Source organism: Hippocampus bargibanti, linkage group LG03 (assembly GCF_051943395.1).
Source record: "Hippocampus bargibanti isolate YZ-2025 linkage group LG03, ASM5194339v1, whole genome shotgun sequence".
Lineage (NCBI taxonomy): Eukaryota > Metazoa > Chordata > Actinopteri > Syngnathiformes > Syngnathidae > Hippocampus > Hippocampus bargibanti.
In genome coordinates, this window is record NC_142736.1 from 2,929,877 (window position 1) to 2,954,132 (window position 24,256).

The 24,256-nt window shown below is 37.8% G+C and overlaps 1 protein-coding gene across 3 annotated transcripts; it reads left to right on the forward strand.

Moving 5' to 3' along the window:
• The first annotated feature begins 111 nt into the window (after positions 1–111).
• On the forward strand, positions 112–14,529 carry LOC148899966 (homeobox-containing protein 1-like). Of its 3 annotated transcripts, none has more exons than XM_088991510.1 (10): positions 112–320; positions 1,172–1,239; positions 3,826–4,224; positions 5,858–5,943; positions 6,018–6,128; positions 7,662–7,821; positions 8,875–8,957; positions 9,053–9,148; positions 9,257–9,345; positions 10,893–14,529. In XM_088991510.1, exons 1-10 carry the CDS (start codon positions 294–296, stop codon positions 11,109–11,111), a joined length of 1,338 nt encoding a protein of 445 aa, XP_088847636.1. In that variant the 5' UTR covers positions 112–293; the 3' UTR covers positions 11,112–14,529. The 3 variants fall into 3 exon arrangements, with proteins under 3 accessions (XP_088847636.1, XP_088847637.1, XP_088847638.1); XM_088991511.1 differs by having other exon boundaries at positions 9,260–9,345; XM_088991512.1 differs by lacking the exons at positions 112–320; positions 1,172–1,239 and adding an exon at positions 2,574–2,774.
• Positions 14,530–24,256: the final 9,727 nt, after the last annotated feature.

Here is a 24,256-nt window from a genome sequence, read left to right on the forward strand (position 1 = left end):
TCGACCCATCCACGCACGTTACCAAGGTTTGGCTCGCACTCAGAAGACTCGACCAAAACGGTTTGTTGTTTCACGTTCGCCATTACACTCAACTCAACAATCGACAATTTTTTTTTCTCAGTTGAGATCCGTGCTCGTTGCCGTCGTCATGGCAACCGTCGGTGAGTACTCATGGTTTGAATTGTATCTTAATAAAAAGGTAAATCGTGGGCTTTCGTGAAATGTATATTTTTTTTTCTTCAAAGTTCTGTTTCGATTGAGGAGTTCACGAAAAAGCGTTCCTCCACGTTCCAATGTCAACAGCTGCATTTGATTGGCAAGTAAGTACCGTACTCTTATCGAAAGAACAAGACCAGTTTCGGAGTTGACGATGGTAATTAGAATAATTATAATAATAATACATGTAATTTATAAGCGCCTTTCAAAACTCTCGGTCACTTTACAGTCACACGATACGTTAACATACAGCCACACGCACCAGCGTTAACTCAACCCACTCAGAGAAAGCTAACTAGCCAGCTAATAGCTATCCAGTCAGATATCTAATAGATAGCTAGTGAGCCAGCTACATAGCTAATAGATAGCAAATAAAGTGCTCTCAAGGACACTTTACAGTCACAGACAAGCATGGATAAAATTATAAATAGAAACAAGAGATAAAGCTACACAGAAAATTTGATTTTAAATAGGTGGCTTTTGAGATCGGATTTGAAGGCGTTACCAATGTTGGGAGGAAGTGAGTTCCAGAGTTTGGGGGCAGAGCAGCTGAAAGCTCTGTCCCACATCGTGCTGAGACGGGCAGGGGGGGGCACACAGAGGTGGAGGGAGGAAGAGGATCTGAGGGAATAAAAAATTGAAGGTCTAATAGGTATGGGGGGGACAAGGTTATTATTCTAATAATAATCATAATAATACAATAATTAGATTCCAAAGGTGTCACGTCGTCCACATTTGGACAAAATTCAAGAATCTCAGGTCATAAAATGAGAAAGAAAACTGCTCCAGAGTGTCCAGGACCTCAAATAGTGGCCAATGTTTACCTTTCATTAGCATACTGTTGTATTCATTGTAACATCTGTAGCTTCCTTCTCGTATTACCACTCCATCCATCTTTATGTAGTTACTTCGTAGAATTCAAAAGGGTCGTGAATGTTCACGTTGCATCTTGCAGATGACAGAATTGTGGCGCTCCGTGAGGTGTCAATTCCTCAGGCGGTCGACATGTCCTCCATCGTACAGGTGCCCACTTGTTGTTTCTGCTACTTGTCACGGCAACCGATGCACACATATTAATCTCATACTTAAAGGACAGCCGACGTCACTTTTTTGTTTTTTAACTGACATCAGAAAAACGTTTTATAGCATCTAAAATACCCAAAACACGCAGTATGATATTTTTTGTCAAATGCAAAACACGACATGATGGAAGAATAATCCGTTCCCAGATCCCCATAAAACACAATTTTCTACTTTCTAATCCTTTAAACTACACAAAATATACCTTATTTTATGTATAATGAATGTGATATGGTATTATAATTAAAGAAATAAACTGTACTGTATATTAAGGTGGTTTTATTTACCTTTGTGATGGTCGTTGATGGCTTGATGGAATGGAGTGGCCGCTTCCATCAGCATTAAACACTTGATGAGGAACGTAGCCTTCTTCTTTCACTATCTTGAGGAACGATCCCTTGTAGGTGCGTTCTCTGCGATAATTTTACCTAGTTCCTCATCAATTGTGTTCTGTTTAGCTGGGTTGATAGCTTTTTGCATCAAGTGGACAGATGGCTTGTGCAGGTTGTTTGTGGAGCCTGATTGATGGGATATTTTAACCTTACAGTCTACACTCTGCTTTATAACTATCAAAGTTGAAACAAGTTCAAGTTGGTGAAAGAATGTTACATTCCTCATCAAGTATTTAATGCACTCCATTCCATCAAATCATCAACAATCATCACAAAGGTAAATATAATGACTTTATTATACAGTGCAGTTTATTTCTTTAATTATAATTATAATTCTTTAATTAAAATACCATAGCATAAAATCAGGTATATTTTGTGTAGTTTTAGGGCTTAGAAAATTAGTTAAGTAGAAAATGTGTTTTATGGGGACCTGGGAACGGATTATTCTCGTTTTAATGGTTTCCGATGGAAAATTAATGTTTGGGATACACACTTTTCACCTTACACACTGTCTGGGAACCAATTAACTTCGTAAGCCAAGGTATCACTGTATTTATATTTATTAATAGGTCGGGAAAAATCTGAAGTATTGGAATATTTATTAAATTACATAAATATGTATTTTGTTTTTCTACATCGTGAGACAAATGAGGGTTTTCTTTCAACCATCCATTTTCGTACCGCTTATTCCTCATTAGGGTGGAGGGGTGGGGATGCTGGAGCCTGTCCCAGCCTTATCTTTTTGTTTTTAAATTATATATTTGTGCACAGCTACGGAGGGTCTTTTTGTGATTTCTTATAATCTTAAATATTGTTCTCTCCGTTTTTATAACAAATCATAACACGTACCTGCATCTGAAACTACAACTCCCATCGTCCCTTGCGGCGCCGTCTCAAACATGGCACCCGTCTCGTGGACAAAAGGCGAATCCCGTCTGACGGTGGGCTGAAGCCCAAATACAATCCAGATAAGACGTTTTTAAGGAAAATTAACACAATACAAATGCCCCCAACTCCATTCCGTACAATTTACACGCCTGCATGTTACGACTAAAATCCGTAGGACTGTCGACTGTAATAAGCAAGGTAAGTTCCGAGTTAGAGCCGTGTTACACTCTTATTAGCCCGCTTGATTTCCTTTAAATAACCGAAGTGCTGATGCCCGAAAACCGCTTTAAACACTCGGCAATCCCGCGATGTTTCGCCAGATGTTAAAACATAACCCCTTAAATTAATACATTTTAGTCTCCCTCGGTTAAGTCAGAGTTCTCTCATTCGACGCGTTTACAATCAATCCTACCGCTGTGATTTAGTCGCACTCATCTTCGTCATTTACAAAACCGATTGAGCCGATCACCGGTGGTTAGTTTTACAGTGTGCCAAAATGGGACAAAAACTGCGGTTTTTTTTTCAATGGGCTTTTGGTGAGGACGATTGTCAGGCAACTGACATTGTTTATTTCTTACTTGTTCACATTTGTTGAGATAAATATGCGAGACGAAGTTTATTAAATAATATATTCACGTAAATAACAATACACTAATCAACGACAGTAAAGTCTCGTTATATCGATATTCAAGGGAGTCCGAAAATATCGATATAACCGGGACTATCGATATATCCGACCCTGTTTGCATGTAATTTTCTCCGTGCGTGCATAGAAATAGTATCGATATATCCGATATCGATATAACGAGACTTTACTGTATATAGCTACGATATAACACTAGCTAATACACTATTAGCTATTACTAGGGATGTGACAATGTTTCAATAATAATTCATCACACGTTTTCTAATACCATATTAAAGTGTATTTAAATAGCTTTCAAATGATGTATATATTATTGTTCTATGACAAATAATAAGGCACTAATGGAATTTTTAATTTTCGAAATATGAGGGGATTTTCTGCCTGTAATTACACAGTTAAAACAATGAAAATCTGTGACCGAGTTCTTTATGACAGTTTAGACTATTATAACTTGTTTAATTTCCAGCAGCTCCTATGTTTTGCTTTTCTACTTTCATTTCTTTCATAACTTTGCTGCTGTGAAATGTAAATTTCTCCATTGCGAGACTAATAAAGGCAAATCCAATCCAATCCAATCCAATCCAATTTTTGTACCCTTTGTAGGATGTTCCAGCATTGTGACGAGCCTCGCTTCACCATCGAACAGATCGACCTCCTCCAGAAGCTCAGGAGAACTGGCATCGGCCAAGCTGAGCTTCTCCATGCTTTGGACACCTTGGAGCACCTGGACCGTCCCCGCCGACGCACCTCAAAGCACCAAACGTCTTCCAACGTCACACCTTCGTTTTCCACCGCGGCCACTCAGACGGTTTTCCCCGATAGCCGCCTATCGCCGAGCAACTTTGACGTCACCTCGCCTCTAACCATGGCAATGGTAGCTCCGACCAATGGAAAGATGTCGCCGCTGGGCAGAATTCCTATGATGGGAGGTGGCGTTTTCGGGTTTGAGGCGGGCGACGACGACGACGTCGATATGGAGGAGAAAGTGGAAAACTTGATGAGGTGAGGAATGGATGTGCCCAGTTCCCATTTTAACTCATTCACTGCCATTCACAATTTTTTTCCGGGAATTAAAAATATGACATAGAACGCCATTCCTGAATTTATTCAGGTTTGGTTTTTTTTCTTGTTTGGGTGCCGATACAGCGCTGGTCAGACCTCTGGCAATGTTTTTTCCTTTCCAAAAGGTGGTAGCATTCCCCCTTTTTCCATGTTCGCGCTTTGTTCCAGCTTTAGCTGTTGTTAAAGCGCTATATGAACCAATATGCACGTATTGCGTTGTATTTTGGACATTTAAAAGTCATATAACTCCAGACCCATATAATTTAGGAATTAACTCTTTTCATCTGATGAAAGCAGAAAATCTAAGGTTTCTTACGCTACTTTGAATGTTTATGTAGTCCTAAAACTCAATACAGGAAAAAACCGACTTACGACCGGGTTCTGTTCCAACCAAATAGTCGTAAGTCAAAATGGTCGTAAGTCGAAATCCATTCAAAATGTTGAATAGAAACTCTGTTCTAAATGACTTCCAAACGATCTGATTCGGTGCTGCAATTTGAGTGAAAATGACAAAAACCCTGGCACTGGAGTGGCCACATTTTTTGTCTGGCAGTGAATGAGTTAAATTGTCACAAATATTGAATACTGTAAAAATATTCATACATGTACCAAGAGCAAAGTATCCCTAAATTTGTGGCGAGGTGAATGGCAAATTATCGCACAGTACAGTGATACCTTGGCTTACGAACTTGAGACAAAGTGTGTAAGGTGAAGTGTGTATCCCAAAAAATAATTTCCCATAGGAAACCATTAAAATGAGAATAATCCGTTCCCAGGTCCCTGTAAAACGTAATTTTCTACTTTCTAATTTTGTAAGCCTTAAAACTACACAAAATATACCTTATTTTATGTATCATAAATGTGCTATGGTATTATAGTTAAATAAATTAACTAAAGTTGTTTTATTGACCTTTGTGATGGTCGTTGATGGCTTGATGGAAGGGAGTGGCCGGTTTCATCAGCATTAAACACTTGATGAGGAACGTAGCCTTCTTCTTTCACCATCTTGAGGAATGATCCCTTGTAGGTGCTTTCTCTGCGATAATTTTAACTAGTTCCTCATCAATTGTGTTCTGTTTAGCTGGGTTTATAGCTTTTTGCATCAAATGTACAGATGGCTTGTGTGGGATATTTGTGGAACCTGATTGATGGGAATTTTAACCTTGCAGTCTACACTCTGCCTTTGAACTATCAAAGTTGAAACAAGTCCAAATGTCACTGTTTTCCATCCATTTTCTCACTCTCTGTCGTCCGCCTGTCTCTTTAATGTTTAAACCACCTTCCCTTACTGCTGCGTTCTTGACCAATCACGTTGCTTTAACCAACGACTGGGGGAGGGAAATAGAGGGCCAAAACAAGCCGGCTGCCATTTTCTTGTTAGGAGAACGGGCTCGTTCGCGAACGACCCATCACTCATTGTGGGAGCTCTGTGTGTATCCCGAAAAATAGTTTGTATGCCAAGGTAAAATGTTCATAAATGTAACGTTCGTAAACCGAAAAGTTGGTAAGCCAAGGGGTTCGTTCGTAAACCGAGCTATCACTGTATTATGAAAAAAAAAACAAATTTGCGTAGGAGAGACAGCGGCGTCATGAAGGAGGAGATCAAGTGCTTCATGGCGAGCAGGCGCATCTCCCAAGCGATGGTCGCACAGGTGACGGGTACGTGTTCATCCAAACTTTTTCCTTCTTCCTCGAACTCACCAGCTCAATGAACGATCTTGATCCTCTTGCAGGACTTAGTCAGAGTCGCATTTCCCACTGGTTGCTGCAGCAAGGATCCGATCTCAGCGAGCAGAAGAAACGAGCCTTCTTCCGATGGTATCAGCTGGAGAAGAGCAGCCCTGGTCTGTATATTTATATCTGGACAATATCTGTACCCCCTCGCCCCCCTCCTAAAAAGAACCCCTCAGACTCACCGTGAATATTCTTTATGCCCCATATTTTTAAAGCGCACCTTCAATGAATGACATATTTTAACTCAATCACTGCCAAACTATGTGCAAAAAAAATGTGTCCACTCCAGTGCCAGGGTTTTTGTCATTTTCAGTAAAATTGCCGGACCCACAGAATATTGAGTTTTCGGACTACATAAACATTCAATGCAGTGGAAGAAACCTTAGACTCTCTTCTTTCATCAGAAAAAAAAAGTTAATTCCTAAATAATATTGGTCTGGAGTTATAGGAGCTTGAAATGGGGGCGGGGGTTCAAAATAAAATACAATACATACATATTGGTTTAGAAGTGTCCTTGAAAGTTTCGAAAGGTGCTTATAAATGAAACGTATTATTATTACTGTATCTATTAGCTAGCTAGCTATCTTTCTATCTATTTGAGTTACTTCCGGGTTGAGTGAATGCTGGCGCGTGTTGCTGCCGCTTTTGAAAGGCGCTTCTAAATGAAATTAATTCTTCTTCTTCTTCTTCTTCTTCTTCTTCTTCTTCTTCTTCTTCTTCTTCTTCATAGTAGTAGTAGTAGTAGTAGTCGTAGTAGTATTATTATAGCGCTTTAACAACTGATGAAGCTATAATAATAATAATACTAATAATCATAATAATAATAATCATAATAATAATATTTTTTTTAATTTATAAGCGCCTTTCAAAACTCTCAAGGTCACTTTACAGTCAACAAGCTTGCTTTCTGGCTAATAGATAAATAATCTATCTATCTATCTATCTATCTATCTATCTATCTATCTATCTATCTATCTATCTATCTATCTATCTATCTATCTATCTATCTATCTATCTATCTATCTATCTATCTATCTATCTATCTATCTATCTAGCTAGCTAGCTATCTAGCTGGCTACTTAATTGGGTATCTAGCTGGTTACCTAGCTAGCTAACTATTTGCGATCTATTAGCTATCTCGTTAGCTAGCTATCTATCTATCTACAGGTAACATCTAACTTACGACCAGCCAGACTTACGACCACCCATACTTACGACCACGACCTCCAGACCCTATTGTTAACATTTTAAGAGGCGGAGTTTGCAAGTCATTTTTACCACCGAGTCTCTATTCAACATTTTGAATGGATTTCGACTTACGACCGCTTCGACTTACGACCGTTTGCTCGGAACGGAACTCGCTCGTAAGTCGGCTGTTACCTGTATTTGCTATCTATTAGCTATATCGCTATCTATCTATCAAGGTAGCTATCTATTAGCTGTCAAGCTATCTATCTATTTGCTATCTATAAGCTATCTGGCCAGCTAGCAATCAATTATTACACATTAATCACAAGAAATGAAAGTACAACAGGGCAAACAGCGCTCTGGTCGTATTTAAGTATCCTTATACAACGGAAAATGCGGTATTTGTTGAGGAAAAAGCCCCAACGGTAATATGTCAACGTTGCCCGTCTCATCAGGTGCCACAATGGCCTTACACAGCTCCCCGCTGACTCTGGAGGACGTGATGATGGACTGGCAACAGGCCCCGCCCACATTCACGCCTTCTCCGGGGGGCTTTCGTCTACGTCGGGGGAACAGATTCACCTGGAGGAAAGAATGTTTGGCCGTCATAGAGAGGTAACATTTACACCAACTGCCATAATGCTAACAGCCTTTTTTTTAATTTATGATTAACTCATTCGCTGCCAAGACGATGTGCAAAAAAAAATGTGTCCACTCCAGTGCCAGGGTTTTTGTCATTGTCACTCAAATTCCAGGACTCACAGAATATACTGAGTTTTAGGACTACATAAACATTCAATGCAGCGTAAGAAACCTTAGGCTCTCTTCTTTTGATCAGAAAAAAAGAGTTAATTCTTGAGTTAGATGGGTCTGGAGTTATATGAGCTTGAAATGAGGGCGGATGTCCAAAACACAATACAATGCACACATTATAATAATAATAACAATACATTTCATTTATAAGCGCCTTTCAAAACTTTCAAGGGCACTTTAACTCAAATAGATCAAGTTAGCTAACTAGCTAATAAATAACCAATAGCCAGCTAGCCAGCCAGCTAGTCAAACAGCTAATAGATAGCAAATAGATAGCTAGCTAGGTAGCGAGCAACAGTGACCCCATTCATCCGAGAATAACTCAAATAGATCAAGTTAGCTAGCTAGCTAATAGATAGGAAATAGATAGCTAGCTCGGTAGCCAGCAACGGTCACCCTGTTCAACCGGGAATAACTGAAATAGATCAAGTTAGCTAACTAGCTAATACATAACCAATAGCCAGATAGTCAGACAGCTAATAGATAGCAAATAGATAGCTAGCTAGGTAGCCAGCAACGGTGACCCTGTTCAACCGGGAAACATTGAAATAGATCAAGTTAGCTAGGTAGCTAGCTAGCTAGCAAGCTAGTTAGACACCTAATAGACAGAAAATAGATAGCTACATTGATTTATATAGCGCTTTAACAGCAGCTGGAACAAAGCGCTAACATGGCCAAAAGGCAGATTCTGTCCCATCGTGGAATGGAGAAAAACATTGCCAGAGGTCTGACCAGCGCTTTATCGGCACCCAAGCATGAAAAAAAAAAAATGGGAATGGAGCTCCACGTCATGCTTTTCAATTCCCGAATACATTAGGGAATGGCAGTGAATGAGTTAATATTTGTTGTGCGCAGCTACTTCAGCGACAATCAATATCCCGACGAGGCGAAGAGGGAGGAGATCTCGGTGGCCTGCAACGCCGTCATTCAAAAACAAGGTGGGTGTAAAATCCCTCGGCCGACGTGGTCGCGCTCATCGGCATCCAAAATGGAGGGCAAATAAAAGTGAGCGCTTGCTTACTGTGTTGTTCAGGGAAAAAGCTTCTGGACTTTGAGAAGGTGACGTCTCTGAAGGTCTACAACTGGTTCGCCAACCGCCGCAAGGAAATTAAGAGGCGTGCTAACATTGGTAACGTCTGCCATTTTGTTTTGTGTATTTTATTTTTTCGTATGTTCAAAAACTGTTTCCCGTGTGTGTGTGTGTGTGTGTGTGTGTGTGTGTGTGTGTTTCCCAAAGAAGCAGCCATCTTGGAGAGTCATAGCATCGACGTCCAGAGTCCTGGAGGTCAGTCCAATGGTGAGGAGGCGGACGCCAGTGACGAGCAGGTATTGTCTCCAACAACAACAATAATAATTTTCTATGCTATTTTTTTGTTCATGACAACTACATTTTGGGCAATGTCCAATCAATTTGGACTTTGACAAGAAATGTTCTTCTGATACCCAATTGGTTTAAACAGGGAGGCCATTTATGTATTTTTGTATTGATATATGTATTTATTTATGTATTTATTTGTTGATCTATTTATTTGCATTTTCTTTATTTATTTATGTATTTATTTCTTGATCTATTTATTTATGTAGTTATTCATTTATTTATTATCTATTTATTTGTTTATTTCTTAATTTTTGTTTATGTATTATTTACTTATTTATTAATCTATTCATTATTTTTATGTATTTATTTAGTTATTTATTTATGCATTTCTTTTTATGTATTTTATATTTTTTATGTATTTTATATTTTTTTGTTTCTACATATTAGTTAATGTGTTTATTTACCTCTTCATTTATTTATTTATATTTATATCTATCTATTTACATGAATTTATTTGTGTAGATAGTTTGTGTATTTATTTTGTGTATTTATTTATTTTTTGTATTTCTATATTTCTATCGATCTATTTATTTATATTAATTTATTCATTTATTTTATTTATTTGTTTATACATGTATTCGTTTTTGTTTAAGCATTTATTTACCTATTTGTGTATTTATATCAATCTATGAATTTATTCATTTATGTTGTATTTATTTATTTACACATTTATTTATTTATTCATTCATTCATGCATTTATTGTTTTATGTATTTATATTTCTATCTATTTATTTATATGAATTATTTAATTTATTTTATTTCTTTGTTTATACATGTATTCGTTTTTGTTTATGCATTTATTTACCTATTTGTGTATTTATATCTATTTATTCATTTATGTTGTATTTATTTATCTATTTATTTATTTATTTATTTGTTTGTTTATTCATGCATTTATTGATTTATGTATTTGTTTCTATCTATTTATTTATATGAATTATTTAATTTATTTTATTTCTTTGTTTATACATGTATTCGTTTTTGTTTATGCATTTATTTACCTATTTATGTATTTATTTATTGATTTGTATTCATATAATTATATCTATTAATCTATCTATGTTTATTTATTTATTGATTAATTTATTGATTCAACAGTAGCCAAAATGGAACTGTATAGTGCCACTTAGCAGTTTTTTTTTTTTGACAACGATACTAGTGCAGCGTGTCCTACTGGAAACAAATTCCTTGTGTGTTCTACATACTTGGCAATAAAGATGATTCTGATTCTGATTTATTTATTTAGTGGTCAAGATCAAATTTGAATCGGAAATGTCCTTAAATTATGGTTGATGCCAAAAATTTCCCCCCCAAAAATTATTCGCATCTCTAAATAAGAATATAACATTTAAAAAAATGGTAACCAGTGTCAAAGTATTATTATTATTATTTTTTTTTTTTTTTTTACATGAGCTAAATTTTCCATGCTGGTTATTTTTGTTTTCTTTGCCGTCCTCTCAAGAAGCGCCGAATAACTCCCGGGTGTCATTTCAGATTCCCACGCTGCTGCCCAGCTGGATGGTCGCCCTGAGCCGCGGGGCTGCGTCAAGGCCGCCGCGGAGCTGCTCCCTCAACGGTCGCGCGCTGGCGTCAGGGCGTCGGCCATCTTGGTCACCGTCGAGTGCGGAGAAGGGGACGGCGGACGAAGCCAGCATGGCGCCCTACGACTTGTTGGCCGATCGCATCAAGACGGAGGTGGTGGAAGACGACTGAAAAAGGAGGTGAGGTCATCGTGTTGGTATGCAAATATTTTAGCAAAACACGGATTACCTCCCGCTGCTTTGTGTATGATGACTGATGAGATGATCCAAAAGTTGTAAATGGCAAGAAAGAAAAAAACATTTTAAGATAATCGAAGTGATGTAAACGTTTTACATCTGTGTGACATCCATAAAACAAAACGACCAAACCTCATTCGGCCTATCAAAGCTTACATCCAAAACCCTTAATGATGTGCTGTTATGTCACATACAAATAATAATAATAATACAGTAATTATAATACAGTGATACCTCGGTTTACGAACCTCTTGGCTTACAAACATTTCGGCTTACGAACGTTAAATTTATGAAAATTTTACCTTGTCATACAAACTTATTTTTCGGGATACACACGGAGCTGCCACAATGAGTGACGTGTGGTTCGCGAACGAGCCCGTTCTCCTAACAAGGAAATGTTTTTGTCCTCTATTCCCCGCCCCCAGTCTGCGGTTAAAGCCACGTGATTGGTCAAGAACACAGCAGCGAGTGGAGGGGGGGGGGTTTAAACACTAAAGAGACATGCAGACGACAGAGAGAGACTGAGAAAATGGATACAAAACAGTGAAATTTGGACTCGTTCTAACTTTGATAGTTCAAAGGCAGCGTGTAGACTGCAAGGTTAAAATATCCCATCAATCCGGCTCCACAAATAACCCGCATAAGCCATCTGTACACTTGATGCAAAAAGCTATCAACCCAGCTAAACAGAACACAATTGATGAGGAACAAGGTAAAATTAGCGCAGAGAAAGCACCTACACATGTATTATTATTATTATTATTATTATTATTATTATTATTATTATTATTATTATTATAAGGGGTCATTCCTCAAGATGGTGAAAGATGAAGGCTACGTTCGTCATCAAGTGTTTAATGCTGAGGAAAGCGGCCACTCCATTCCATCAAGCCATCAACGACCATCACAAAGGTAAATAAAACGTCTTTATTATATAGTACAGTTTATTTATTGAATTATAATACCATAGCACATTTTTTATACATAAAATAAGGTATATATTGTGTAGTTTTAAGGCTTAGAAAAGTAGAAAATTATGTTTTATGGGGACCTGGGAACGGATTATTCTCATTTTAATGGTTTCCTATGGGAAATTAATCTTTGGGATACACACTTTTCGCCTTCCACACTCTGTCTGGGAACCAATTAAGTTCGTAAGCCAAGGTATCACAGTACATATTCCTCTATGTACTGTATATGTATACATATCGATATATCCTACATAATATAAACTGTGAGCGTGCTTTTTTAAGTTTTTTTTTTCAAGATCTACAAAAAGGTATTTCCAATCGCTTCCATGGCCTGAAGCCAAAGTCTTCCATTTGTTGTTTTTCTTGAAACACATCAAATGTGTGTGGAATCCCTCCCAAAACTCTTTTCAGTATGTTTTTCCTGCCTTATGTATGTTGTGTTTTAAACACCAAATGGCGTTTTATATGTGGATAAAAATGCTTTTTAAATGTTTTTTTTTTTTTAATCCACATTTCTATGTAGCAGCGAAACTAAGATGGCGGCCGAAAAATAACTGACGGCCATTTTGTTCTTCTTTTCTCATGTTGACGGATTTCAATGTGTTTTTTTAAAACTTCCAATAATTCACGGTTGGGAATAATTTTAACAATCCACAAAGATATTTTATGTTGAAGTGCCTTTTATTGTTTGTGTTGTTGCTGTGAAAACAAATTCCTGACAAACTACCGCAAATACCTCAAGTTTTTTTTTTGTTTAATTGCAGTGAATACAAACCAGATCCGGTGGTGCGTTCAATAAAAATGGGACGTCAGAAATATCGAGTGCACAATCCTGGTATCCTAAATCAGATTATTATTTTTTTGTGTGTGATTTGGATTTGCCTTTATATGTCTCACCGTGGAGAAATTTACATTTCCCAGTTTTCTTGAACACACCACCTTACTTTCATCCCATTTACGCAGTGGTAAAAAATTGAAATTTCCCATTTTTCTTGAACACACCACCTAAATGTAGCTCCTGGTTATTAACTCATTCACTGCCATTCCCGAATTTATACGGGAATTGAAAATCTGACGTGGAATTTGTTGGGGGGGTTTTGGTTTTTCATACTTGCGTGGCGATAAAGTGCTAGTCAGACCTCTGGCAATGTTTTTCCCCTTCCCTCCCTTTTGTACTTCTGCCCCCATTTAATAATAATAATAATAATAATAATAATAATAATACATTTCATTTCTAAGCGCCTTTCAAAACCCTCAAGGTCACTTTACAGTCACAGGATCAGTTTTTCTGTGGGTGAGCAGCGACAGCCACACGCGCCAGCGTTCACTCAACCCGCAAGTAACTCAAATAGATACAAAGCTAGCTAGCTAGTTAATAGAGAGCTAATAGATAACAATAGATAACAAATAGATAGCTAGGTAGCTATATAGCTAATAGCTAGCTATCTTGCTAACTAGCCTGCCATATAGCTAAATAGATGATAGCTAGCTAGGTAGCTGCCTAGGTCGCTGGCTAACTAGGTATCTAGGGAGCTAGCTAGCTCGATCACTCAACCCGGAAGTAACTCAAATAGATACAAAGCTAGCTGGCTAGCTAGTTAATAGAGAGCTAATAGATAACAAAAGATAACAAGTAGATAGCGAGATAGCTATATAGCTAATATATAGCTAGCTAGCCAGCCAGATAGCTAACTAAATGGATAGCTAGCAAGGTAGCTGGCTAGGTCGCCGGCTAGCTAGGTGAATGAAGACGCCAGGTGGCATTTTGGAAGCGCGGCGGACGCTCACCGGCAAGCCGCCGTTGGCGCAGTACGAGTCCAGCTGTCTCAAGTCCAACATGGACGTCACCATGGCAACATCGCTCGGATCGGCGCCGAGGCAGTCGCCTATCCGGTGGAGACATCTTGGCGTCACATGACCCCCTCAGCATCCTCCTCCTCCTCCATTTCAAGCTCAGATAACTCCAGACCCATCTAACTTAGGGTCTTAGGGTCAATTTGAGTGAAAATGACAAAAACCCTGGCACAGGAGTGGATGCATTTTTTGCACATCATCTGGCAGTGAATGAGTTAATAACAGAGGAAAAGTGATTGTAAAATGAAATTGACTGAATCCATTCATTTTTTTTACTTGCTTTCAGAAAATCTTTCAATTCATTTTGTATGAACACAAATATGAAAATAAGGGCAAGTTAAAGGCAATATTGAGCCAAATGTGTTGTTTTAAGACGGAGGAGTGCCTTGTACGGATGCTCAAATGGTGTGTAGAAAATGTCACACAACCTTTTTTCCCATCCGTTATATCATGTTCATTTGTTCTATTCTTGCCTTTTTCTTTTTATACTATTTACAAAGCAATTAAAGCTGATCACAGTTGACCAGGTGACGCTTTGTGTTGTATCGATCACTCAAAAAAAACTGTATAGTAAGGCGTTTTTTACCCGAAAAAAAACCCGACCATGTATAGTAAGGCGTTTTTAGCCCAAAAAAAATGACCATGTATAGTAAGGCGTTTTTAGCCAGAAAAAAATGACCATGTATAGTAAGGCGTTTTTCGGCGAAAAAAACGACCATGTATAGTAAGGCGTTTTTCGGCGAAAAAAATGACCATGTATAGTAAGGCGTTTTGAGCTGAAAAAAACAACCATGCATAGTAAGGCGTTTTTAGGCGAAAAAAACGACCATGTATAGTAAGGCGTTTTTCGTCGAAAAAATGACCATGTATAGTAAGGCGTTTTTAGCCGAAAAAAATGACCATGTATAGTAAGGCGTTTTGAGCTGAAAAAAACAACCATGCATAGTAAGGCGTTTTTAGGCGAAAAAAACGACCATGTATAGTAAGGCGTTTTTCGTCGAAAAAATGACCATGTATAGTAAGGCGTTTTTAGCCGAAAAAAAAACCCCACCATGTATAAGGGGCGTTTTTCGGCGAAAAAAACGACCATGTATAGTAAGGCGTTTTTACCCGAAAAAATGACCATGTATAGTAAGGCGTTTTTAGCTGGAAAAACGACCATGTATAGTAAGGCATTTTTAGCCCAAAAAAAACACCATGTATAGTAAAGCGTTTTTAGCCGAAAAAAACGACCATGTATAATAAGGTGTTTTTCGGCGAAAAAAACCACCATGTATAGTAAGGCGTTTTTCGGCGAAAAAAATGACCATGTATAGAAAGGCGTTTTTCGGCGAAAAAAAAAACACCATGTATAGTAAGGTGTTTTTAGCCGAAAAAACGACCATGTATAGTAAGGCGTTTTTCGGCGAAAAAAAACCCACCATGTATATAGTAAGGCGTTTTTCGGCGAAAAAAATGACCATGTAAAGTAAGGCGTTTTTCGGCGAAAAAAACGACCATGTATAGTAAGGCGTTTTTAGCCCCAAAAAAAACACCATGTATAGTAAGGCATTTTTAGCCGAAAAAACAACCATGTATAGTAAGGCGTTTTTCGACGAAAAAAACGACCATGTATAGTTAGGCGTTTTTAGACGAAAAAAACGACCATGTATAGTAAGGCGTTTTTCGGCGAAAAAAACGACCATGTATAGTAAGGCGTTTTTCGGCGAAAAAAACGACCATGTATAGTAAGGCGTTTTTAGCCCAAAAAAAAACACCATGTATAGTAAGGCATTTTTAGCCAAAAAAACGACCATGTATAGTAAGGGATTTTTCGGCGAAAAAAACGACCATGTATAGTAAGGCGTTTTTCGACAAAAAAAACGACCATGTATAGTAAGGCGTTTTTAGCCGAAAAAAACCCCACCATGTATAGTAAGGCGTTTTTAGCCCAAAAAAAACACCATGTATAGTAAGGCATTTTTAGCCAAAAAAACGACCATGTATAGTAAGGCGTTTTTCGGCGAAAAAAACGACCATGTATAGTAAGGCGTTATTAGGTGAAAATACGACCAAGTATAGTAAGGCGTTTTTAGCCAAAAAAACGACCAAGTATAGTAAGGCGTTTTTAGGCGAAAAAAACGACCATGTATAGTAAGGCGTTTTTAGCCGGAAAAAAACCCACCATGTATAGTAAGGCGTTTTTCGCCGAAAAAAACGACCATGTATAGTAAGGCGTTATTAGGCGAAAAAACGACCAAGTATAGTAAGGCGTTTTTAGCCAAAAAAACCACCATGTATAGTAAGGCGTTTTTAGGCGAAAAAAACCACCATGTATAGTAAGGCATTTTTAGCCAAAAAAACGACCATGTATAGTAAGTCGTTTTTAGGCGAAAAAAAACGACCATGTATAGTAAGGCGTTTTTCGGCGGAAAAACGACCATGTATATATAGTAAGGCGTTTTTCGGTGAAAAAAACGACCATGTATAGTAAGGCGTTTTTCGCCGAAAAAAACGACCATGTATAGTAAGGCGTTTTTCGGCGAAAAAAACGACCATGTATAGTAAGGCGTTTTTCGGCGAAAAAAATGACCATGTATAGTAAGGCGTTTTTACCCGAAAAAATGACCATGTATACTAAGGCGTTTTTAGCCGAAAAAAAACCCACCATGTATATAGTAAGGCGTTTTTCGGCGAAAAAAATGACCATGTAAAGTAAGGCGTTTTTCGGCGAAAAAAACGACCATGTATAGTAAGGCGTTTTTAGCCCAAAAAAAACACCATGTATAGTAAGGCATTTTTAGCCAAAAAAACGACCATGTATAGTAAGGCGTTTTTCGGCGAAAAAAACGACCATGTATAGTAAGGCGTTTTTAGCCCCCAAAAAAACACCATGTATAGTAAGGCATTTTTAGCCAAAAAAACCACAATGTATAGTAAGGCGTTTTTCGGCGAAAAAAACGACCATGTATAGTAAGGCGTTTTTCGACGAAAAAAACGACCATGTATAGTAAGGCGTTTTTAGACGAAAAAAACGACCATGTATAGTAAGGCGTTTTTCGGCGAAAAAAACGACCATGTATAGTAAGGCGTTTTTCGGCGAATAAAACGACCATGTATAGTAAGGCGTTTTTAGCCCAAAAAAAACACCATGTATAGTAAGGCGTTTTTAGACGAAAAAAACGACCATGTATAGTAAGGCGTTTTTCGGCGAAAAAAACGACCATGTATAGTAAGCCGTTTTTCGGCGAAAAAAACGACCATGTATAGTAAGGCGTTTTTAGCCCAAAAAAAACCACCATGTATAGTAAGGCGTTTTTAGCCAAAAAAACGACCATGTATAGTAAGGCGTTTTTCGGCAAAAAAAAACGACCATGTAAAGTAAGGCGTTTTTCGACGAAAAAAACGACCATGTATAGTAAGGCGTTTTTAGCCCCAAAAAAAACACCATGTATAGTAAGGCATTTTTAGCCGAAAAAACGACCATGTATAGTAAGGCGTTTTTAGCCCCAAAAAAACGACCATGTATAGTAAGGCGTTTTTAGCCCCAAAAAAAACACCATGTATACTAAGGCATTTTTAGCCAAAAAAACGACCATGGATAGTAAGGCGTTTTTCGACGAAAAAAATGACCATGTATAGTAAGGCGTTTTTAGACGAAAAAAACGACCATGTATAGTAAGGCGTTTTTCGACGAAAAAAACGACCATGTATAGTAAGCCGTTTTTAGACGAAAAAAACGACCATGTATAGTAAGGCGTTTTTCGGCGAAAAAAACGACCATGTATAGTAAGGCGTTTTTCGGCGAAAAAAATGACCATGTATAGTAAGGCGTTTTTAGCCCAAAAAAAAAACACCATGTATAGTAAGGCATTTTTAGCCAAAAAAACGACCATGTATAGTAAGGCGTTTTTCGGCGAAAAAAACGACCATGTATAGTAAGGCGTTTTTAGCCCAAAAAAAAAACACCATGTATAGTAAGGCATTTTTAGCCGAAAAAACGACCATGTATAGTAAGGCGTTTTTAGCCCCAAAAAAATGACCATGTATAGTAAGGCGTTTTTAGCCCCAAAAAAAACACCATGTATACTAAGGCATTTTTAGCCAAAAAAACGACCATGGATAGTAAGGCGTTTTTCGACGAAAAAAACGACCATGTATAGTAAGGCGATTTTAGCCGAAAAAAAACCCCACCATGTATAGTAAGGCGTTTTTCGGCGAAACAACGACCATGTATAGTAAGGCGTTTTTCGGCGAAAAAAACGACCATGTATAGTAAGGCGTTTTTCGACGAAAAAAAACGACCATGTATAGTAAGGCGTTTTTAGACGAAAAAAACGACCATGTATAGTAAGGCGTTTTTCGGCGAAAAAAACGACCATGTATAGTAAGGCGTTTTTCGGCGAAAAAAATGACCATGTATAGTAAGGCGTTTTTACCCGAAAAAATGACCATGTATACTAAGGCGTTTTTAGCCGAAAAAAAACCCACCATGTATAGTAAGGCGTTTTTCGGCGAAAAAAATGACCATGTAAAGTTTTTCGGCGAAAAAAACGACCATGTATAGTAAGCCGTTTTTCGGCGAAAAAAACGACCATGTATAGCATGTATAGTAAGGCGTTTTTAGCCCAAAAAAAACCACCATGTATAGTAAGGCGTTTTTAGCCAAAAAAACGACGTAAGGCGTTTTTCGGCGAAAAAAAACGACCATGTAAAGTAAGGCGTTTTTCGACGAAAAAAACGACCATGTATAGTAAGGCGTTTTTAGCCCCAAAAAAAACACCATGTATAGTAAGGCATTTTTAGCCGAAAAAATGACCATGTATAGTAAGGCGTTTTTAGCCCCAAAAAAACGACCATGTATAGTAAGGCGTTTTTAGCCCCAAAAAAAACACCATGTATACTAAGGCATTTTTAGCCAAAAAAACCACAATGTATAGTAAGGCGTTTTTCGGCGAAAAAACGACCATGTATATATAGTAAGGCGTTTTTCGGCGAAAAAAACGACCATGTATAGTAAGGCGTTTTTAGCCGAAAAAAACCCCCACCATGTATAGTAAGGCGTTTTTCGGCGAAAAAAACGACCATGTATAGTAAGGCGTTTTTAGCCCCAAAAAAAACACCATGTATAGTAAGGCATTTTTAGCCGAAAAAACGACCATGTATAGTAAGGCGTTTTTCGGCGAAAAAAACGACCATGTATAGTAAGGCGTTTTTCGACGAAAAAAACGACCATGTATAGTAAGGTGTTTTTCGGCGAAAAAAACGACCATGTATAGTAAGGCGTTTTTCGGCGAAAAAAATGACCATGTATAGTAAGGCGTTTTTACCCGAAAAAATGACCATGTATACTAAGGCGTTTTTAGCCGAAAAAAAACCCACCATGTATAGTAAGGCGTTTTTCGGCGAAAAAAATGACCATGTAAAGTAAGGCGTTTTTCGGCGAAAAAAACGACCATGTATAGTAAGGCGTTTTTAGCCCAAAAAAAAACACCATGTATAGTAAGGCATTTTTAGCCAAAAAAACGACCATGTATAGTAAGGCGTTTTTCGGCGAAAAAAACGACCATGTATAGTAAGGCGTTTTTCGACGAAAAAAACGACCATGTATAGTAAGGCGTTTTTAGCCCCCAAAAAAACACCATGTATAGTAAGGCATTTTTAGCCAAAAAAACCACAATGTATAGTAAGGCGTTTTTCGGCGAAAAAAACGACCATGTATAGTAAGGCGTTTTTCGACGAAAAAAACGACCATGTATAGTAAGGCGTTTTTAGACGAAAAAAACGACCATGTATAGTAAGGCGTTTTTCGGCGAAAAAAACGACCATGTATAGTAAGGCGTTTTTCGGCGAAAAAAACGACCATGTATAGTAAGGCGTTTTTAGCCCAAAAAAAAACACCATGTATAGTAAGGCATTTTTAGCCAAAAAAACGACCATGTATAGTAAGGCGTTTTTCGGTGAAAAAAACGACCATGTATAGTAAGGCGTTTTTCGACGAAAAAAACGACCATGTATAGTAAGGCGTTTTTCGGCGAAAAAAACGACCATGTATAGTAAGGCGTTTTTCGGCGAAAAAAATGACCATGTATAGTAAGGCGTTTTTACCCGAAAAAATGACCATGTATACTAAGGCGTTTTTAGCCGAAAAAAAACCCACAATGTATAGTAAGGCGTTTTTCGGCGAAAAAAATGACCATGTAAAGTAAGGCGTTTTTCGGCGAAAAAAACGACCATGTATAGTAAGGCGTTTTTCGACGAAAAAAACGACCATGTATAGTAAGGCGTTTTTCGGCGAAAAAAACGACCATGTATAGTAAGGCGTTTTTCGGCGAAAAAAACGACCATGTATAGTAAGGCGTTTTTACCCGAAAAAATGACCATGTATAGTAAGGCATTTTTAGCCAAAAAAACGACCATGTATAGTAAGGCGTTTTTCGGCGAAAAAAACGACCATGTATAGTCAGGCGTTTTTCGACGAAAAAAACGACCATGTATAGTAAGGCGTTTTTCGGCGAAAAAAACGACCATGTATAGTAAGGCGTTTTTCGGCGAAAAAAACGACCATGTATAGTAAGGCGTTTTTAGCCCAAAAAAAAACACCATGTATAGTAAGGCATTTTTAGCCAAAAAATCGACCATGTATAGTAAGGCGTTTTTCGGTGAAAAAAACGACCATGTATAGTAAGGCGTTTTTCGACGAAAAAAACGACCATGTATAGTAAGGCGTTTTTCGGCGAAAAAAACGACCATGTATAGTAAGGCGTTTTTCGGCGAAAAAAACGACCATGTATAGTAAGGCGTTTTTACCCGAAAAAATGACCATGTATACTAAGGCGTTTTTAGCCGAAAAAAAACCCACCATGATAGTAAGGCGTTTTTCGGCGAAAAAAATGACCATGTAAAGTAAGGCGTTTTTCGGCGAAAAAAACGACCATGTATAGTAAGGCATTTTTAGCCAAAAAAAACGACCATGTATAGTAAGGCGTTTTTCGGCGAAAAAAACGACCATGTATAGTAAGGCGTTTTTCGACGAAAAAAACGACCATGTATAGTAAGGCGTTTTTAGCCCCCAAAAAAACACCATGTATAGTAAGGCATTTTTAGCCAAAAAAACGACCATGTATAGTAAGGCGTTTTTCGGCGAAAAAAACCACCATGTATAGTAAGGCGTTTTTCGGCGAAAAAAACGACCATGTATAGTAAGGCGTTTTTCGACGAAAAAAACGACCATGTATAGTAAGGCGTTTTTAGCCCAAAAAAAACCACCATGTATAGTAAGGCATTTTTAGCCAAAAAAACGACCATGTATAGTAAGGCGTTTTTCGGCGAAAAAAACGACCATGTATAGTAAGGCGTTTTTCGACGAAAAAAACGACCATGTATAGTAAGGCGTTTTTCGGCGAAAAAAACGACCATGTATAGTAAGGCGTTTTTCGGCGAAAAAAACGACCATGTATAGTAAGGCGTTTTTAGCCCCCAAAAAAACACCATGTATAGTAAGGCATTTTTAGCCAAAAAAAAACACAATGTATAGTAAGGCGTTTTTCGGCGAAAAAAACGACCATGTATAGTAAGGCATTTTTCGACGAAAAAAACGACCATGTATAGTAAGGCATTTTTAGCCAAAAAAACGACCATGTATAGTAAGGCGTTTTTCAACGAAAAAAACGACCATGTATAGTAAGGCGTTTTTAGACGAAAAAAACGACCATGTATAGTAAGGCGTTTTTAGACGAAAAAAACGACCATGTATAGTAAGGCGTTTTTCGGCGAAAAAAACGACCATGTATAGTAAGGCGTTTTTAGCCAAAAAAACCACCATGTATAGTAAGGCGTTTTTAGGCGAAAAAAAACACCATGTATAGTAAGGCATTTTTAGCCAAAAAAACCACAATGTATAGTAAGGCGTTTTTCGGCGAAAAAAACGACCATGTATAGTAAGGCGTTTTTCGGCGAAAAAAACGACCATGTATAGTAAGGCGTTTTTAGCCCAAAAAAAAACACCATGTATAGTAAGGCGTTTTTAGCCAAAAAAACGACCATGTATAGTAAGGTGTTTTTCGGCGAAAAAAAACGACCATGTAAAGTAAGTCGTTTTTCGACGAAAAAAACGACCATGTATAGTAAGGCGTTTTTAGCCCCCAAAAAAACACCATGTATATTAAGGCATTTTTAGCCAAAAAAACCACCATGTATAGTAAGGCGTTTTTCGGCGAAAAAAACGACCATGTATAGTAAGGCGTTTTTCGGCGAAAAAAACGACCATGTATAGTAAGGCGTTTTTCGGCGAAAAAAACGACCATGTATAGTAAGGCGTTTTTAGCCCCAAAAAAAACACCATGTATACTAAGGCATTTTTAGCCAAAAAAACGACCATGGATAGTAAGGCGTTTTTAGACGAAAAAAACGACCATGTAAAGTAAGGCGTTTTTAGCCCAAAAAGACGACCATGTATAGTAAGGCGTTTTTAGCCCAAAAAAAAACACCATGTATAGTAAGACATTTTTAGCCAAAAAAACGACCATGTATAGTAAGGCGTTTTTCGGCGAAAAAAACGACCATGTATAGTAAGGCGTTTTTCAACGAAAAAAACGACCATGTATAGTAAGGCGTTTTTAGCCCCAAAAAAAACACCATGTATAGTAAGGCATTTTTAGCCAAAAAAACCACCATGTATAGTAAGGCGTTTTTCGGCGAAAAAAAACGACCATGTATAGTAAGGCGTTTTTAGCCCCAAAAAAAACACCATGTATAGTAAGGCATTTTTAGCCAAAAAAAACCACCATGTATAGTAAGGCGTTTTTCGGCGAAAAAAACGACCATGTATAGTAAGGCGTTTTTAGCCCCAAAAAAACGACCATGTATACTAAGGCATTTTTAGCCAAAAAAATGACCATGGATAGTAAGGCGTTTTTAGACGACAAAAACGACCATGTAAAGTAAGGCGTTTTTAGCCCAAAAAGACGACCATGTATAGTAAGGCGTTTTTAGCCCCCAAAAAAACACCATGTATACTAAGGCATTTTTAGCCAAAAAAACGACCATGGATAGTAAGGCGTTTTTCGGCGAAAAAAACGACCATGTATAGTAAGGCATTTTTAGCCAAAAAAACCACCATGCATAGAAGGCGTTTTGAAGAGTGTAGAATGGGATTGTAGCTCAGTGGTAGAGCGCATCCTCTGCATGTATGAGGTCCTGGGTTTGATCCCCAGCATCTGCATTTTTGTGTGTGGGACTATCCAAGGCTTTCTTATTCTTATTGAAAAACGACCATGGAGAGTAAAGCGTTTTTAGCCGAAAAAAACGACCAAGGCGTTTTTCGGCGAAAAAAATTACCATGTATAGTAAGCCGTTTTTCGGCGGAAAAAAAAAAACACCATGTATAGTAAGGCGTTTTTCGGCGAAAAAAATGACCATGTATAGTAAGGCGTTTTTCGGCGAAAAAAAAAACACCATGTATAGGAAGGCGTTTTTCGGCGAAAAAAAACGACCATGTATAGTAAGGCGTTTTTAGGCGAAAAAAAACGACCATGTAAAGTAAGGCGTTTTTCGGCGAAAAAAATGACCATGTATAGTAAGGCGTTTTTCGGCGAAAAAAATGACCATGTATAGTAAGGCGTTTTTAGGCGAAAAAAAAAACGACCATGTAAAGTAAGGCGTTTTTCGGCGAAAAAAACGACCATGTATAGTAAGGCGTTTTTAGCCCAAAAAAAAACACCATGTATAGTAAGGCATTTTTAGCCAAAAAAATGACCATGTATAGTAAGGCGTTTTTCGGCGAAAAAAACGACCATGTATAGTAAGGCGTTTTTAGCCCAAAAAAAAAACACCATGTATAGTAAGGCATTTTTAGCCAAAAAAACGACCATGTATAGTAAGGCGTTTTTCGGCGAAAAAAACGACCATGTATAGTAAGGCGTTTTTCGGCGACAAAAATGACCATGTATAGTAAGGCGTTTTTCGGTGAAAAAACGACCATGTATAGGAAGGCGTTTTTAGCCGGAAAAACGACCATGTATAGTAAGGCATTTTTAGCCCAAAAAAAACACCATGTATAGTAAAGCGTTTTTAGGCGAAAAAAACGACCATGTATAGTAAGGTGTTTTTCGGCGAAAAAAATGACCATGTATAGTAAGGCGTTTTTCGGCGAAAAAAAAAACACCATGTATAGTAAGGCGTTTTTAGCCGAAGAAACGACCATGTATAGTAAGGTGTTTTTCGGCGAAAAAAACGACCATGTATAGTAAGGCGTTTTTCGGCGAAAAAAATGACC

Coding starts and splice junctions, on each gene's coding strand:
- LOC148899966 (XM_088991510.1), top strand. CDS start 294: ATGTCAACAGCTGCATTTGATTGGCAA. Junction 1,240..3,825: donor ACATGTCCTCCATCGTACAG/GTGCCCACTTGT, acceptor TACCCTTTGTAG/GATGTTCCAGCATTGTGACG. Junction 6,129..7,661: donor GCTGGAGAAGAGCAGCCCTG/GTCTGTATATTT, acceptor CCGTCTCATCAG/GTGCCACAATGGCCTTACAC.